The following is a 19,306-nucleotide window of genomic DNA, read 5'->3' on the forward strand; positions in this document are numbered from 1 at the left end:
CATTCGGATGGATAATTTAGTTTTGCTCATTAAGAAGCGAAAAAAAAAGCCGTAAAACTCGAAAACACCGCTCCTCTTCAACTCTCCCCGCCCCTCTCTCACCGCGTTAGAGGGGTGTTAGAGGTTCGGGGGCGACTTTGCAGAATAGTTAGAATTGTTGTTCTTACCGCCCAACCCCCCAAACCAAGCAGGCAAATGTGGCGTGAGTTTCTTTACTACACACCCCATATCCATAAGCATAATTCGTTTTTACTCGTTCCGTTTTCAAATGTTTTGTTTTGTGTGTGTGTGTGTGTGTTTGTAAATTTTAATTTTCCTTCCTTTTGCTAGCTGTTTTCGAACGTCGAACGGCTCTAACTGCTTGCGTTGCCTATCATTCCATACATTCCGTCCCATAGCTCACTGCGAAAGCGTTGCGGTCCTGTTCCTTCGCTGTACTTCCGTCATGCGCTAGAGTTTAACTTTATTATCGCTTTCGTTGTTTTACTTTTGACCGTTTCAATGTGAAACACGTGTGATGTTCTGGCCATTCGCTGTACAAAGATCGAGAGCAAATTAGGATCGCAAAATGCAGACACACACACACAATCCTCAAACTCCCCACCCTAGAACTCCTTTGGACAGAGCAGAGTTCCGTTGTTGTTTTTGGGTTTCCAGATTCGTTCATTTCCCGTGTAAATGTCGCTTTTGATGTTTTGCTGTTTTGTTGCTTTCAGCTAATATTTTATTGTTTCGTTCTTGCTGTTATAGATAGACTAGGTTTGAGTAATGCGTACAATAGAGCCAGCCCTTTCTAATTTTTTCCAAAAAAAAAAAAGATTATGTGTATTATTTATTGACAGTTTCCCATGGTTGGTTGCAATCTTGTCGGCATTTTGAATAATTGTCACAAATTGTATTATCTCTTTTTAATAACGGTTTAGACACTGCTCAATATTTATTAACAATGAGAGGACAAAAAAGGACTACCTCTTCATGTTTCTGATTTAATATTAAAGCATTTATCAGAGAATCTGAACGACGAAAATGAATCAAGTTATGAGGCATAAATTTGTAAATATGTTTGCTATAGCACAACTTCTTCATAACATAAAACCAACGTCAGCAATTTTACATCTGTTTAGAATTCAGTTAAAATTCAAACGAAAATAAATTACAGAAAACCAGTGTTACAAAATGTCATGAGAATCACGTGACAATCACCACCCGTAACAATGAACATATCCGTGGTAGCTTGATGTTCATTGCTGATACTCAATGAATGTGCGTCATGACATACCGAACACGACGTGCGAGTGCTTAAGTCAAACCCGATACTCTGACTGACAAGCTGAGCTTAGTGCCGTCGTAAGCATAATAATTTTTTTGCCTGCCAAATGTCGCTGTTTCAGTCACCAACACTGACGAAGTTCATGTCAGCTCACGTACACAACTGCGATGATCAAAGGTGAAGCTCAAATAGTTGATGGATCAAACACATGCTTGATGGCATTATGTTTAGCACTCAACTCTTGGTCACTCACCTGGTCTGGCAAGCACCACATGACTATCGTGATGATCACCGACAGAAAATGTCGCGACCAAGTGACTGACCAACCAGTTGGTTGCACAAAATGTCACCAATCATGTGATGGTCGCAAGAACTGTTTGAGTCTCACCTCTGATCATCACAGTAGAGCTCGTGACGCTGACATTATTTTGTTTCAGTCGGAATTTGTTGGAATGATTATGTCAGTGAAATTTTGCAAACCTGATCACAGTAAAAAAAAATGTCACGACAAAGGGACTGACCACGTGTTGGTTGCTAAAATGTTACCAATCATGTATAGGACACACCAACACCTCTGATTATCACAATTGAGTCCGTGACGCTGACTTGGATTTTGATGTTTGTATGACATTGCAGCACTGCAGAAAACATTCAAACGTATGGGAAGCAGTCAAACACACATGCTCTACCGATGTCCACTGCTACATTTGGTTGCTTCGTTTTTATATCATTAGGCATATTAACCTCACTTTGATTTTGTAAATGTGGTGGTCCTTTGAATGGAGCAAAATGGACATATGTTTAGATGAAAAAAAAAAAATGTAAAAACAGCTTTAGAAACAGAACTTTAGGATTGACATGCTTGCGTACAGTGAGTAAAATAGTTGTAGAGGCTCCCTTAAGGCTCTTTTCTTTTTTAGATATTGTCAAACGTGCTACCACAGCTATGTTACTCATTGTATGAATAATTTCTATAAATATGTTTAAAAAAAGCGTTATCATGCTCACCGATTCTAATTAATTGATTCTCTTCACTCACTTTTCCTTTTCCACGACGCAGCCTCTTTCAAATGGCCCGAGCTGATAGCACGGACCTGGTCGCCCTGGAATCCCCAACGGTACCTATTCCACCGTCAGCTTCAACAGTCTCGACGCCCGCGTCGTTCGCTCCGGGCGCCGGCGGCGGCGGCCTCGTTGTTGTCGCTGGCAGTGCCGGCCCCTACCACCAGCAGCATGTGCAGCACCAGCTCCAGCAGCGGTTCGTCGACGGTAAAGTTCCACAGCAACAGCAGCAGCAGCATCAACAGCACGGGCCGGATCTATACCAGCCTGCTCGGCGAAACGGAGGCGGCAGCCAGAAGCCTGCGCCGGTGGCCCTCGGAGACCCAGTCGCTGCCGGCGGTGGAGGCGGCGGCGGCGGCATCGGCCTCGGCGCCGGCGGCACCCTGCCCCAGCTCGACGATGCCGGCTCGACGGACTCGTCCCTGTTCGACGAGGACGTTAAGAAGCGCCCCCGGAAGCTGTTTTCTTTCGGGAAGCGGTTTGCCAAGTCGAAGAAGCAGCAATAGCAGTGGCAGCAGCAGCAGCAGCAGCAGTAGCAACAACAGCAACGTCAACAGCTGCAGCAAGGACACCGACAGCGCGCGGACGGGCGGGAACGTTAACGCTCAGCAACTGGACGACGACATGCCGCGGCCCGGCCAGCGAAGACGCCGGCACCAGCGACGACGATGGTGGTCCACATCATCACGGCAAGGGGACAGCAGCAGCAACAGCACAGGCGTACGACGGTTCCCACCGACGGACACCCATTTGACATAGTACTTCCGTTACTTAGGTTTTTAAAGTCTACAGTTCTTAGGGCTAACTTAACTTAAGGCTTTTTACACACCCATAAACACAACACACACACACACAACACATCAACACTCGCACGCGGTACCGTATGCGAAATAGGGGGAAAGGGGAAGGGGAATACACTCGAAAAGGGGCAGCTTAGCGTGGGCAGCCGGGTTGTCTCTAGACACCCGGAAGCTGCGCGCGAGAGCGTCCCTCCGACACCAAACGGCTGCAGGAATCTTTGACCAATATTTATTGACTCTGATATATGTTAGGTTATGGTTTTGCTTTCTCCCGAGCTTGAGGAAGAGCGGGGTTAAGTTTGCTGGTTGAAACGGTAAGCGGAGCGACAAAAACAAAGAGGGAAAGAGTAGAAAGAGCCGCTTTTAGTTGCGTTTGTGTGTCTGTAGTCTTCCGCAAAGCTGTTTCCGACACGGAAGTAGCGAATGGGGGAAATGAGGGGAGGAGGGGGGGGCATTAGAACCACTTTTTGTTTGTGAATCTGGGGAAAAATGTAACGCCTCCTAACGATGAGGGGGCGGAGGATGGAGCTCGAAAGGGAGCGAAGAATACACGTTTTTTTTTTTTCGTTTTGTTTTTACTCGCGCTCTGACACGGTGCGCGACATTCGGTACACTTGCTTTAATAATGTGAGACTGCCACTCCACGTACTTTTGTGGCCGCGCATGTGTGTAACTGGGGGAATGGGGGATGCACAAAGGGAAAGCGTGCAAGGCACGTTTGTCAAACCCGGCCGGTTGTGTGGTAGCCATTTTATGTAGATAGGAACAAATATGGATGTGCGCCCGCAGTGGAGTGGAAGGAGACGACGGGGACTATTTAGCCAATCGGAAGTCATTAGATAAAACAATGCAAACACACACACACAAACGCATAGCAAATTCTAGATAAAAATAGTTACATTGCGCACACATATTAATATATACACTATACACTCAACAACAACAAAAAAAACAAACTTAAAACGTTATCCGAAAAGTCTGACCAAATTCTAACGGGAGTGAAGCGAAAAAGGACCGTAAAAAGGAAACTATACACAAACGGCCCGCTAAACGAAGCAAAACAGGTGGCAGGTGGCAAAAACGAATGTCAATAACTAATGTAGGTGTACTGTGTCTAGTAGGGCGCAAGCAAAAGGACAAACAATTCAACGGAAGGTAGAAACGCAAGCAAAAGGCGCGTGGTTAAGGTTGCGTGAGGCGAGAACCGTACAAAAAAAAACACACACCCCGTTGCTGTAGGTTTAGTGTAGTTTCGTTTCTGTTTTATACAACTACCTACTACTACCTAACACCCCCCCCCCCCCCCCCCCCACAACCACAGCCCCGATCTCTCGTCCCCATTCCCTTCGTCTCGCATGATGAGCACCTGTCTAGCGACACTACGGAAAAAAACAGCACGCAGCTTTTTTATTAAGTAAAGGACACGTTTAGCACACCGTTAGGATGTTTGCATACAGGGGTTTCCAGGGGTTCTCACAGTTGCGAGACATTTCCTTGACTTTTTCCAATGGCAAGTGAACTTCAAATGACGGACATTGGAATTTATGGCACCCTTGATGGACGAGCTCCTTGGAAATTCCTTCCAACTGGATTTGTGCAACAAGGGTGCTATGGAGTCCAATTCCCATTACATTCAGTTCATTTCACGTAAGAAGGATTCAATAAAGTGTCCCACAGCCATGAAAACTCCTGAAAACCCGTGTAAAACACTAAGCTGGATTGTCTAACGATTGTCTAGCAAAGTCGATGGGGTTTCGTTTGCGCTTACTCTATATCTCTCTCTCTCCCTCAACGATTGTTTGCGTATTTGATACACGCAATGCGGCTATTTATTTATTGCATCAATTTGCTAAACCTCTGGACTGTTGCTTTTTTTTTTGTGCACACCACCAATGATCAGCACACTTATTTGTTTGCACCATGGCACGTACGTTTTGTTTTGATTTTGGTCTAAGATGGTGTTTTGGGATGTTTGTCTTTTTCTTAATTGTACCATCCTTACGCTGCGGATCTGTCTTCGATGCTGTTGTTGTTGTTTTTTTTTGCACTGTTCACAACAACAAAGGGACAAAGGCACAACAGGAATGCGCACACATACTTACCTTTACTTAATGTACGCACACGTATGGGGATTACCGTGGGGGAAGGCTCTCTGGCACACCAGACACGTTGCGGACCGTAGCGCGGCCTGCAATGTGTCGTGCCGCCGGGATCTGTTTGTCAGTTGTTGTTTTTTTTCTTCTTTCTTCTCCTTTTCATCTTCTTTCTTTCTCTTCCAGTGTGTAACATTCCGGCATTATCGATAGTGAATCGTGTACGGTTTTGTTTTGTTACTTCTGATCAAAACGTTGTTTATGCACGGTCCGGCATATGAAATGCGTCTTGGGTGGGGGTAGTGGTGGTGGTGGCCTTTCGTGGGTGGTGGTGGGTTGTTTTGGGTGGGTTTTCACACTCGCTCACACAAAACAGGAGGTACACAATACTTAACAAATAGAATCACACATTAGCAGCCTGCTTTACTTAACAAACAAATATAATTATAAGAAACGGTTAAAAAAAATAACGGCGCAAGCGATTTTAAAAAGGCAAACGGTGTTTTTGAGGGTTATCAAAAAACAAAAAACAAAAAAACGAAAGCAGATGGAAGTGAGCGATAAAACGACTTCACTCTGTGCGCGTGATAATGTTTGCTTCTTTAGACGTTTTGCGTTTGTGGTTTATTATTATTATTTTTTATTTAAAAATGATACAAGAAACCTCTCTTCAACGGTATCACGGGGCGCGCAGGCTCCAAACCCCCCAAAGGCGGCACACAAACAGGAAAGGTTTAGGGGGATGGGGAGAGAAGAGAAGAGGAGACAGGGGGGGTTACTAGCAGGCAAAGAAAGCAGTAACAGGTGTTGTGTAAATATATAAATAAACGAAGAAAGGTATTATTATGCATAATGACAATTTATAGAGCGTTAGGAGCATGCGGAGCACGAAGAGAGGATCCCAGGGCCACTGCGTCTCGTATGCCTTTTTACCGGCTTCCAGCCACCTCGCTCGCACGTTCGGCGAGCAAAAGAAGAAGCGGAAGAAGAAGGGGGCGACTGTTGTTTTATTTTTAATTTAATTTTTATCTGTTCCTCGCACACCCCCGCCGCACACCACCCGCGCTTGGTTTAGGGTGCGTGTGTGTGTGTGTGCGCGCGCGCGCGCGTGTGTGTGTATGGTATAGGCAAATGAACATTATTGATAAAATCAAACTAGAAAAAGGCAAGAAAAGGACACGTGACCGTAAAGTACACTCAAGCAACAGAAACAGAAGCAAAAGAATCACAAACACCCACACACGGACGTGTGCTAGCAGAAGGAAGCTGTGTATAGATATATATACAAGAGGAGAGGAAAAACAAGATGGAAGAATCTTAAGTGGAAGAAGGTTGTAAACTGAACAAGAAAAGCAATAAAGCGAAAAAAGAGGAAAAAAACACACAGAGAGAGACAAAAACAAAGCAAATGGTGTTGCACGAGTTAAGAAATAGTGGTGGGAGCTCGTAATCGGACCTCCGTACTCGGAATTAATGACGCAGCCGATTCCGATGCTGCAATCGATTCCGACAAAGACTTCATTTTTCCCATCACTATTAAGAAAAGCCAGAAAGGCACGGAAAGAAGAAGTACACACTGTTCTTTTTTTATAGAGAGTTTTGTTGTCAGTTGTTAAAAAAAAAACACTAAAATAGCACAATGTGTTTCGCTTGTCTCGTTGCAGACGAGCGCGTAGCCGTAAAGGCTCATCCTAAGTTAAAATCCTAACCTCCTAAGATGCTCTCCTCCTTGCCGCACCCCGCACCCCATCTCGCTTTGCGTTAAAATACAGCTGCCTGTGGCCCGCGACGAGCCGTGCGGAGACGTTTGGCGTCAATGCCGTGGCGCCACGTGACATCCTCCGAGTGCGCTAACACCTGGGCACGGACGCTTGCTGTTGGCCGGTCGCTAGCAGAAAGCTGTCCAGCGATACGGACTTCCTCGACCCGACCCCGCTGGACGATTCGGCGATTTGCTCAGTGGCGGCGGCGGAGGTGGCGTCGGCTTCGTCGCCTCCCTCCGGCTGGCGATGGCTGGTCGCGGACGCGCTCGTGCCGACGGGATCGATGCGTTCGCACAGATTCTTGATGCGCTTCTTGATCGACCGCCGGTGGCTGTCGAGCCGGCGGCCCAGCCCCTCCAGTGCGGTCGCGGTCGTCGAGCGGCCGCCCAGGTCCGGCTTGGGGCTGCCGGAGGCGTGTCGGTGCGTCAGCCGGCGCCAGGAGCCTTGCAGATGCATGCGCTTCAGGTGCCGCCAGAGGCTGCGGTGATGGTGCTGCTGCTGGTCGGTGGCAGGGGCAGGCAGGGACGAGGAGGATCCGCTCGTCGGGACGGTCGGTATCCGTTCGGCGACTAGTATCTGTGGCGAACGTGTAAGGAACAGGAGCCGCTCAGTTATTTCCCTCTCTTTTCGGGGGTGCGTTGTCACTTACCGGCTCGTAGATGTGCTCCTCGCCGTAGGATTCGGGGCGCGCGGCCAGCTGCTCCCGCGACCCGTCCGTTCCCACGCTGTCCGTCTCGGTGCCGGCCGCCGGCCGCCGCTGATGGCCCGAGACGAACAGATAGTTGACGTCCTCGTAGTCGTCGTAGTTGCTGCAGCTGCGGGCCGTCACCGGTCGCCGCTCGGTGCCGGTGGCCAGCTCGACGCCGTCCGATATCTGGGGCAGCGAGACGGACACCTTCCGAGTGCCGCCACCGCCACCGTCGGTACGTTCGCTTCCGGCCGGCGTGGCGGTCGTCGGGTGCAGAGTGCGGGCAAGCCGCCGGGATCGCTTCGCCCGCACGTCCACCACGGCATAGATGGGTTCCGGCTCCAGCGCCGGGCACGGCCCACCGACATCCTCGTACAGATGCGCCTCGCAGGCGACGGCTGGGGGGAAGCTGCAAATAGCCGGTCCAAGTGGTTTCTTTTTTACACCCCACTCTACCCCAATACGGTACGCGGGACCTTACCTTACTCCAGCCGAGCTGGCACTACTGGCCGTACCGTCCAGGGTCAGTGCCGGCTGCCGCTCGCTGAACATGCTGTTGATGCGACACACGTCCATCGACTGGCGGTGAGCTTGGCTCCAAACGTCCTGGTGCAGTCGAAAGATCTGCTGCCTCGGCCGAGCGACACGTTCCAGCCCTTCCTCCCTCCCTTCGGGCCGGGGTCGTCTGGGGGCGGCCGGTGCCACAACGCCCTCCTCATCGACACCCTCGAAGCGATCGGCACCCTTCGTCTCGGCGGCGGGAGCGCTCGATTCGCCGGCAGCAGACCCCGACCGGCTGGCGGGGGATGCATGGGACGCGCCGTGTGTTTGATCAACGAGCGAGAACAACACGGAGAGACAACAGATTGTGAGGGATGGATAAATATAGCATGCCCACCCCACGCTCTTCTTTTATTTGTTCTATTCCCCAACATGGCCCTGCCGGTTGCCCTCCAGCTCGCTCCGGAAGTAAACAGCGAGAGGGGTGTAAGGTTGCGTTTGCTGCATGCATTTTTAAGTCATAGATCGAAACAGTAGACGACGAGAGCGTTCAGGATTGTCAGACTCCAGCCTACAGTGATGGCGCTTGCAATGGGGGTGACCTTTTTTTTTGAGCCACTTACAATATCCGTTGCCTTCAACATCAAATTGTTCAATAAGTTGGGGCCAAAACTAAACAGCCCAACATTTGCTTTAATTATGTATCTGTTTACCTCGAATCATATGTGTGGAAGTAGACGCGACAAAACAATAAGATTGCATGGAATCAATTGCAAGGGGAATTAAAAAAAGTGTTCCCCGAATCAAGTAAATTCAGTGTTTTGTAGGAAAAGTCAGTTAATTATAATCGAAATCGCCCGTAAACAGAGCTAACTATTAGACTTAAACTATGTCCATGTATTAATCTCTCCACTTAAAAAAAAAACACATTTCGAAGCATTTGGAGGAATTTGTTTGAAAAGGTACGAAAACGATACGTGTTGCTGCTTTGTTGTTGTTGTTGCTGGAACGGAAGGTTTTATTTGGCCAGTAAAAAAGCGTCAGCAACGGATGGCGGTGGCAGTAATTGTCTTAAGATTTGCACTATACTCGTTAACGATGGATGGATGGGAAGCTTCGCGGCACGGACGCTTAGGTTCGTCCTGTAAAAGTAAAACCGTACGTTACGATAATTGGCAATGAAAATTTTGTAAAATATTTGAATTGCATTTTGAAACTATTTAACTGTTAATTTATGATTAATAGCGTCCAATTTCTCCTTAACACAAACTAAATGCTGTCTAATAGGTGTTTTACACGGATGATAAACCATCAAAAGCCGACTATTAGACAACGGATGTTGTACATTTCTCAAAAAAAGGAGGTACACCTAGAGCAATTTCTACCACTGTAGCTGCACAACAGTCTCGCACGACTTTCTTTGAGGCGGGAAGAAACCAAAGTACTCGAGAGAGAGAGAGAGAGAGAAAGAGAGAGAGAGAGAGAGAGAGAGAGAGAGAGAGAGAAAGACGGCGTGCACGGATGTCGAGTGGCGCATCTAGGGATTTCCTAAGTGTCTGGATGGACTGGAACGGTTAAAAGATAATGTTCGCCTCCCTTGTGTCTGGTCGTTTCGACTATCTTGCGATGTGAAGTGGCTAAGGCGAGTTTATGCAACCGGAAGCGGCGGGGAAAATCGCCGGGGCCCGATTTATGGAAATCGTTAGCCGAACGAGTTAACGAAACGATTAGAATGTGTGTGCATCATTAGCAAGGCGGTATAGAAGTAACGAAACCGCAGCAGCAGTCGTTTCGTCGACTTCCGCCAGTTTTTTTTATTTGTGTAAGAGCCACTATTGCGCCAAGGTCAGCTGGTCCGCAGTTTCGTAGCCGTTAGGTTCTGATTGAGTGATTGGCTTTGGGTTGAGTAACGCCGCAGCCCAACAGCGCGATGCTCGCGCCGTGTAACGAGGTGATGCAAGCGGGCGTCTAATCTCGACCCCAGCCCCAGACATTGGGGCAACTTTACGCGTCGTCTGCACAATATCTCGTGTGTCTGTATCGATCGATTATAAAAAAAAAAAAACGCATTCGTTGGCTTTTAATGCCTCGTCACGGTCTGTTTGCTTTTTCCCCCCGACGCTGCTCAGGCTCTCTGTGTGCTCCGATGCACTCGTCGGTCATCAAACTGAACCTTTTCATAGTCATGGAGAGGGGCGGGGAGATGCCCTTGAAGAAGTGCCGCATGCGACACGTCCCGGGCTCTGGGTGTAAAGATCCAAACCCCGTCCGCCCGAAGGCTCTGCGCGCTTTGCTAGACTTTGGATGGCAATTTGGATGGAGTTAGAGGACGCACTTAGGGGCAGAGAGCGGGAGAATTTACAAAAAGGCGCTAAAAAGGGGGAAGCACTGTAAACACGCGCAAAGAAACAAAACAGAAGTGGTGTGGCTGTGTGTGTGTTTTCAAAAGGGCATATGTCGCGCGGTTCCTCCCGTGTGCAACCAGCTCCTTCCAGAGGGGTTTGCAGCCTGTGCTGCGTTTTTCTATTTATAAAAGAGCATCTCCATCACGGTTTATGTTTATGTTTTGTCGGGCAGATTGTTTACTGAAGAAACACGAAACATGGCAAACCGTGGAGCTGTCGGAATCGTTGCTTCCTGGATTGATGCCGCTGGAATCGGGGTGGTGTTGCCGATAGCGAGACGTAGTTTGTCCGCATCGACAGGGAGCAGAAGCAAAAACATAGCACGCTACACGATACGGCGCCTGAACCTGAAGTAGGTCACTGCTCGTACGAGAGGCTTTCGAGCTGTTCCATTATTTTTAGTCACACAAACTCCCCTCGCAATGTTTCGACGAGTTCTTGTGCGCAGGGTCTATGACATTAAGTACCATTCGGCACAGTAATATAGGACTTCATTAATCTGGAATTCGATCATCCAGCAATGAATTCTGAAATTCCTGAATGATCCTCTGAAGAAGTCTCTGGCATTGCGGGTCCTGTAAAGTAATGGAAGGCGCACACATATACGCAGCTGTTTCTTACCCACTATCGCCCTCATCTCCACCTCTGCTGGCTATCTGCGCACTGGCCGCTCTTGACTTGGACGGGCCGTCCAGTCCGGTGAGGCTCCCGCCCAGCACGTGGTTGTTGTTGAGATCATCTTCGTCGTTCGATTCGTGCAGCTCCGGCTCCGGGAAGCTGCGCGGTGGCTTCGGTGGCCCAGACCGCACCATCGGTGGCTCAGGGGCCCGCTTCTTGAGCGCCAGCGTCGGTCCGCCCAGCCGGCCAACCGGCCCGGCGAATGGCTGGCAGCTTAGGGCCGGCAATGAGTAGGACGTCATCGGCAGCGTGGACCGGTGGAAACCATTATGTAAGCTGCGAATATGCAGCACAAAAAAAAAAGGGAAAGCAGGTGTTTGCAGGTCTCTGTGGCAATGGTTTTTGGAGGGGCTCTCGCTTACCTGAAGTTACGGTCCGTACCGTGGCCGCCGTTTGCCACGGTGAGGCTGTCCAGCAGGGCCATTATCCATTCGGAGCAGCTCCGGTGATCGTCGCAGCGCTGAAAAGGGGGTTCAGACACAGCACGGGGCCACTCAGCAGATCTACTACACTAGCACACTGCTAACACCTCCAGGCTACTTACGAATGTGTACATTAGCTTCGAGTTCGTTTCGATGGTGAAGCGCGGCCCAGTGGTTGGGATGATGATCGTGCCCGGCACCAGGTTGATGATGTCCTTGAACGGGGCGAGCTTCTTCTCGTAGTCGTCCCGGGACGAGTACGACAGCAGCAGCTGGTTCTGCAGTATGAAGAACAGCTTGCGCCAGCCGCCCATTTTCTAGCAACCGCAAGCGTACAGATTGGGGATGTAAGTTGGCCTGTTTCGGGCATTCGCGACAACCGCGCGTACTACTCACGTTTCTTTTCTTCTTCAAATAGCCGCACATCTTCACCACCCCGGTCGAGGAGGATGTGGAGGTGGACGCTGTGTCGCCCACCGTCGACGGGGCGCCACGGCCGAGCGAGGAGGAACCTTTCGCGTTTGCCGCGCCTTGTGTGGTGACCAGCGTTTCGTCCACCGGCGCACCCGGCTGGCCAGTGGCGGTTGAAGTTGGCGTAGGAGTTGGAGGTGGTCCAGATGTGGCGGGGTCCTCGGTGCGCTCGCTGGACGCTGGACTGCCATTGCGGACGGCTCCCTGCAGCGGCATGGTCTCGCAGACGAACGCTGCCGGTGGTGATGGCGACGAACCCGCAACTGTTGCTACCGCTGCTGGCGTTTTGGTAGTCGTCATGAACTTCCTCATGTTCATACCGTCGGAGATTGGCGGCGTGTGGTGGTGATGGTAGTGGTTGGTAGTTGTATATTGCTGTGCTGGGCAAATTTGTCAATTGTCCGTATCAGCACCTGGAAAAAAGCAATGTCGCGATCGGCACAATGTTAGGGAGACGTACGTGACCCATCGCCAGACATTCCAAGCAGTATTGGGAGCCTAAACGGCATCTCAAAGTTCAGGAAAACAGTCAATTTGCTACAAACAACCAACGAACGAATTTGAGCAAAACAAAAAAAAAACCTTCCGACCGACGGCGATTAAGGAAATAGTGAGGCATTACTAAATTGTTCATTATTTCATCGTTAGTTTCGCCTAACCTAACCGCTTAAAAAGCAAATTCTCTCTCTCTCTCTTTCTCTCACTCGGGTCCGCTATGTTTTATATGCACGATGTGTGTATGCACGGCGCGAGCAATTTAATTGGTTTTGCTTCGATGCCGTTATTCACCACTCCTACCACTGCCCTACCCGGCGCCATCCGGGGTTGGCGTGCAAGAGTATGTTTATGCAACGACCAGCGACTCCCGGACTCCCTCCGCTCCCCGTTCCGGAGGCCATCTAATAGGTAATTTTTGGGGCGCTTTCCGAAAAAATGTCCGAAAATGGAATCGCTTTTCTCAACCCTCCCCCGGCTCTTTCCGCGTCTACTTCTCGTGGTCTACTTTGCGTGTGGGGAAAGGGGGGCTTTGATTTGATTATTTTACACCCTCCCGGCCGCAGGGAGTTTCACTTTCAGCTTTATTGAGGAGGCATTTTGGCGGCATGACGTGACGTGATGCCGCCGCCGTAGAATGGCGATACTTCCCCGATCGCCCGAGAGGGAAAGTGTTGCCTGGGAGTTGGACATTGCGAAGGGAGCGGGAAACATAATATCACATGATATCACACACGCACATAAGTTACATTGCAACAATGGTTTTCGTCATCACACGAGCCGCGGGTTTGCGTTGGCACCTGTCCACGTGGAATAGCGTCCTCCAGAAGCACCCGGCAGCAGACGGCTTAATGTCTTTTGGTCTTTAGTTATGCCACCGCGTGTACGTGCCCGTGATCTTATCTAGATTAGCTCTGCCAGTCATCAGCATGCTTCTGTGCGAGCAACTACAACAACTAAAAAAAACCCGCTTGCGCCGTCGTTCATTCACCCTGGCGTACACACTGAGGCGTAGTTAGCGCTGCGTGTGTTACATCGAGGTGTACCAGCAGAGAAGACATTGCGACAATTCAATCCAGCAACCTTTTTTTGTTGTGCTTCATGTGTTTCAGCACACAGCAGTTGACAACCTAGAACGATCTTCACCTAGGCCGACAGCACAACAAACAACACAAATCAAACCACCGTGGCGGCGTGGAGCCATCTTGTTCCCAACCAAAATAACATTAGTGTACCCAGCTCAGCAGCTTTCGTCGGTCTGTCCTCCTTTTTTTAATGCATTGTCCACTTTATTCCACACGCAAACACACGCCAAACAATTGGCACTTTCTACTGGAAGTCTCTCGGCCTGCGGCCGTTAGGCACAAGCTCGTCACACAACAGAAAGGAGCAGGACGGATCACGGTGTAGTCCGCGCAACAGGCCGGGCACAGCCTTTCGTCTGCAGGTGCCAGATTTCTAGTTCTGCTTTCGTTTGCACTTCACGTTGACACCTTTCTTTTTTTTTTCGTCACTCCCCCATACCGATGGACGGCGTACGTTATTAAGGTATTTCAATTGCAGTGCTATGTTTATAGCGAGGGACACAGACACACACACACACACACACACACACACACACACACACACACACACACACACACACACACACCGTCGGACGTTCAGCTTTAAGCCATAGAGCCTTTCCTTTCCTGGCCAAACTGTCCGGGGAGATAGTACAGCATGTTTGAGCATTTTAGCAAAACTAAAGTGTTTATTGTACTGTGGGACTTTATTGCTGTCGTAAACCTGTGGATGTATTATTGATTGTAATTTAATGCTATTACCTTTTCCTTTGATTGATGTGTTTAAGACCGTCGCGAATGTCGCTAGATACACGCTGTTGATTGCAAAGATTTTTATATCCATTATTTTCCATCACAATTCCAAGTGTGTTGAACAACCCGCCTGGCCAACGCTAATGTCACCTAATGATTGCTGTACGTAAAATAACATCCCTTTCAATCTGTTGGTGAAGGCCGTAGCCCACAGAATGCTGCTAAAAACTAAACAGTTGTCGAATCACAATCGCTACATTTGTAAAACAAATTGAATTTCGATTTTTATGTGAACCAACTCGTGAACGTTCTTCCTGTGGAACCTCCGGTCTCGAAAGATGTAATTTGCTAGTTGATTTATCTCTGTTGTCTCTTAATAGAAACCAAGGCTGAAGTTTACATTTTTATTGGATTGGATTTGAAACCTTGTGGATCGCTAGAATTGTTCCGCTTGAAACTCGAACATGAGACACTATTGGCACAACCAACATTTTTGTTTAACTCACCAATGAAATCGGTTGAAATCGGAACAAATCAATTATAATGTATCAGCGGGCATAACACGAATTACAATTCTTAGAAAATGTACTGAACATGGATCCTTCTTTTACTTCTTCTTCTTCTTTTTCTTCTTCCTTGGCACATCTACCGTTGTCGGTCAAGGCCTGCACGTACCACTAATGGGCTTGGCTTTTAGTTACTTTTGATTACCATAGCAACATAGTCAGTCCTCCAATACGTAACACGTTTCCATTTGGGGTGTGAACCCATGACGGGCATGTTGTTAAATCTTTCAAGTTGACGACTGTACCACGAGACTGGTCCATCCTATGACAAGCAAAAATAACAAGTATCTTAGCATGTTCCTTGATTAGCGCAACAATTATTCTTCGTTGTAGCTCTTAGGCACTAATGGGCTTGTGTGATTTTATTTGCTGAACTCCTTGTCATCGGGGGAGTTAGTCCTGCTATTGGGGAGTTTTAGACCATACGGCACTAGAACCCATGACATAAATGTTGGTAGGTCACACAGCTTGACGCTCTCAATTACCATCCAGAAAGATTCTCGGTCTAATTTCTACAGATTGCTCTGCGGAGAGCAAAATGAAGATTTCAAGTGTTTTAAACCCCAATGAATCATTCTCAAGATGTAAAAAGGTAATATTAGCCCTGCCGTACCAAAGGGCTTAAGTAGGCCTAGGCCGACAGAGATTATTGTACCAACTAAGAGGAAGAACCATCAAGTGTATTCAGTAGAACTTGGAGTGGTAGCGATCATTTTATCGTTCTGGACAAGATGGTTCCACTGTTCCTAATCTAATGTAGAAATGAAACATTACATAAACACAAGCGTGTTTTTGGGAAGAAATTTGACATCGTCTAAGCAGGTCCTAGAAACATTAGACTGAGTATATAGAGGGATACGATCCGATGTCTAAGGTAACATACTTGCTGCATATTGAATCCCAAGAATGTCTATTGAGACAGAGTTAGGAAATCGTTCTCTCATTTGCCTAGCCAATAGGACCAATATCTTTAATATCAGATCCAAGATATTCGACTTAAGACACACCGAGGCAAATGTTTGAAGTACATCTTCCAGGAATAAGTTGATCGATGCTTTGAGTCGTCCGGGAGGCGTTTGATCGAGCGGCAGCGTGAAGTTGTGGTTGCAGGCTCTCCAATCTTCCCAGTGTTTAGGACTTACAGCATTTCCCGCAAACATCGATCGGTCGACGTCAGCACCAAAAAAAAAACACAAAAATTGCACCCAACTGTTCAGGTCCAACCAAACACACAGACGCACACAAAAAAAAATCACTCACGCTAACGTTTTAGCTGCATGCAAATGGAATGTGATGCGAAGGCTCATCATCTCCACTTTTTCGTTGTTGCTGTTTTTTTTCGCATTTAAGCAATCAGTTCGTTAGACCATACCGTGCCCCGAACCGCGCTTTTGACGGAAAACCAGCGGGCTCACGCAGAGATCACGCAAACGAACACACATACACATTAACCCGTATTTCACCGTGCAGCGTAACACCAGTGCCCAGCAACACATACACACACCTGACCACACCTGACCTCCCTTTTTTTCTCCCTGCCGGCACACCCTCTCACCCCCCACAAACAGCGCACCGTTCACCGTAAACAAAACAAAGCGTGCAGCAGCGCGCAAATGGCATCCACGGTGAATTCACAAACCGAAAAAAGACACACACACACACACTGGCTGGGGTCCGACGGGCGTGAAAAGGAAAATCGGCCTTTTTTCCATTTCCCCCGTATCTCCCTCCTCATCTCTTTTTTGCACCAAACTCACCTGCACTGCACGATTTGTCTCTTTGCTGTCCCGCCAGATGAGATGCCAGGGGGACCGTCACCCCTCCAGAAGCATTTGGGGGCGCATCTGCACACAAAAACAAAAAAAAACAGCCCAACTACCGCCGAGAACGTGACGCTCGTGGAATAGAGAAGATCTCGTGAAATAGATGTGTGTGCGAGCGCGCGCGCGCGCGCGTACAGCCTTAGCCGAGCCCGAGCAGCACACGCACCCACGAGCACGTGCTTGTGCGGCGAACCTACGAATCGCACTGGCACGGCACTCTGCTGCGTGGAAATCGTGGAACCGTGCGCGCCACACACGAACGCTCGCTGTACGCACACACACACACACACGCACGTAGGTTTTTCGGGGGTAGGAGGGGGTTGGTGGAAAAGTTTTTGGACGAATCGTTTTGCTTTCTCTGTTTTGCTCGGACCAGGGGAGGGCGAGGCCGCCCTGTGGAGACTGGATGCCTGACTGACACTGGCTCAGTGGCCCACCGTCGGCTATGGGAGGCAGCTTTTTTGTTTGTTTGTCCCCTTTCGGACGTTTGGAGGGAGCGTCTGGCTGACTCTTCTAACCGCTGTCGGGCAGTAGAGGGAGAAGATGAGACATGCCCCACATGAATTTCCCACCAAAAGAGTCATTGAAAGCGGCTGGCCAGCAGAGTGGGTTGGGTTGGATGGGGACATTGCATTGCTCCAGTTTGAAAACGCTTCCGCGTCTATGCTTCTCCATCTACTCCAAGTGGACAGCACTCGAACTTATGGCTTATGCCTTTGAAATTGTGCAACATTTCAAGTTGTTGGAAATTTGAACATTTTGCGCAAAGCTTAAGGGCCGCCATTAAGAGCTTCCGGATGATAGTGCCTAGAAACAATTTACCGCGGCAGCAGACTCCGCCACCGGATGTACAGTCGGTTGCGTGTCGCTTGTTTGCTGTTACTGTTGTTGTGCTGTTCTGCTGATGTTTGCTGCTCGGGTGCTTCTAAATCCGGCGAGGGATTCTAGCGAACGGCACAGGCGGCGCTACAATCTCCGCGCTTCGGTACCATGCGCTGAACTTTGCCACTCGGCTAACCTCGCAAAGGGCTGTCGCGCAGCGTGTGTGGGAAGCCGCGTGCACGGAAGTGCAGAGCATTACAAAGCGGCGATCCAGTTGCTTCTATTACGTGCCATTTGACCTTTTTTTGTGTACCCCTGCCAGAGTGTAATAGGTACCAGAGTTTCTCAAAACAACAAAAACATTGCTTTCTTTGTGACCAGCGTTGTCCGATAGGACGTAATATCAACCTAGGAGAAGAGAGAGATATATTCACAATGTATAAGTTCTATAATGTTAAATTGTTACAGTATTGAAGCACATTCTGTTATACTGGTTGCTACCTTGTGGAGCCCTCAAGCTCATATCTCATACAGCTTGGCCTCATTAAGTCATAGAGCCTTTCCTTTCCTGGTCAAACTGTCCGGGGAGATAGTACAGCATGTTTGAGCATTTTAGCATAATAAAGTGTTTATTGTACTGTGGGACTTTATTGCTGTCGTAAACCTGTGGATGTATTATTGATTGTAATTTAATGCTATTACCTTTTCCTTTGATTGATGTGTTTAAGACCGTCGCGAATGTCGCTAGATACACGCTGTTGATTGCAAACATTTTTATATCCGTCTGTTTCTGTTCGATTGTCAGCAAGCGTTAGTGGCTGTTTGCGCAAACCATTATTTTTCATCACAATTCAAAGTTTGTTGAACAACCCGCCTGGCCAACGCTAATGTCACCTAATGATTGCTGTACCTACAATAACATCCCTTTCAATCTGTTGGCAAAGGCCGTAGCCCACAGAAAGCTGCTAAAAACTAAACAGTTGTCGAATCACAATCGCTACTTTTGTAAAACAAATTGAATTTTGATTTTTATGTGAACCAACTCGTGAACGTTCTTCCTGTGGAACCTCCGGTCTCGAAAGATGTTATTTGCTAGTTAATGTATCTTTGTTGTCTCTTAATAGAAATCAAGACTGAAGTTCATATTTTTAATTCATTGGATTTGAAACCTTGTGGATCGCTAGAATTGTTCCGCTTGAAACTCCATATTAGACTAAAACTAAACTCAAAATTAGTTTAATTTTTACAATATTGGAGCTCATGCTGTTCTACTGGTTGTTGGCTTGTGGAATCCTCGTACAGATTGACCTCAACCATAGCTTTCTGAGGCTCTTCTATACTTAAACCCGCTCCAAAAGTACAAACTTCTTGGAGTGAGGAACAGTTTGCAGAACATATTCTTCTCTCCAAATCTATGGATCATCCGATGACACATACATCATTGATAGGATCACTTAAATACGTAGAAATACGTATATCATGAACCAATATGATTAAAGCCGTGGAAGCTTTCACATGGGTAGAGTTGGAAAAATTGTAGTATTTGGCCTGGAGTCCTATGTACAAGCACAAGAGCTACTGCAATGTCCGGAGATGGATTGATCAGGGGAATTATATCTACTATGGGCTA

General features: G+C 48.2%; 2 protein-coding genes across 6 annotated transcripts; one reads left to right on the forward strand and one right to left on the reverse strand.

Annotated features, from left to right (window-relative positions):
• Positions 1–65: 65 nt before the first annotated feature.
• Positions 66–6,603, forward strand: LOC133394076 (uncharacterized). Its single transcript, XM_061662617.1, has 2 exons — positions 66–202; positions 2,331–6,603. The coding sequence occupies exon 2, from the start codon at positions 2,341–2,343 to the stop codon at positions 2,836–2,838; it is 498 nt and encodes a 165-aa protein (XP_061518601.1). The 5' UTR covers positions 66–202; positions 2,331–2,340; the 3' UTR covers positions 2,839–6,603.
• LOC11175555 (uncharacterized) lies at positions 3,686–17,223 on the reverse strand. 5 transcript variants are annotated; one of them, XM_061662564.1, is made up of 9 exons: positions 16,789–17,223; positions 13,884–14,436; positions 12,079–12,566; positions 11,805–11,999; positions 11,623–11,720; positions 11,204–11,536; positions 8,158–8,472; positions 7,638–8,085; positions 3,686–7,564 (listed from the first exon to the last, which is right to left on the reverse strand). In XM_061662564.1, the coding sequence occupies exons 3-9, from the start codon at positions 12,469–12,471 to the stop codon at positions 7,076–7,078; spliced, it is 2,271 nt and encodes a 756-aa protein (XP_061518548.1). In that variant the 5' UTR covers positions 12,472–12,566; positions 13,884–14,436; positions 16,789–17,223; the 3' UTR covers positions 3,686–7,075. The 5 variants fall into 5 exon arrangements, with proteins under 5 accessions (XP_061518548.1, XP_061518557.1, XP_061518576.1 ...); XM_061662573.1 differs by lacking the exon at positions 13,884–14,436 and adding an exon at positions 14,475–14,527; XM_061662592.1 differs by lacking the exon at positions 13,884–14,436.
• Positions 17,224–19,306: the final 2,083 nt, after the last annotated feature.

Source organism: Anopheles gambiae, chromosome X (genome assembly GCF_943734735.2).
Source record: "Anopheles gambiae chromosome X, idAnoGambNW_F1_1, whole genome shotgun sequence".
In the NCBI taxonomy this organism is placed as follows: domain Eukaryota; kingdom Metazoa; phylum Arthropoda; class Insecta; order Diptera; family Culicidae; genus Anopheles; species Anopheles gambiae.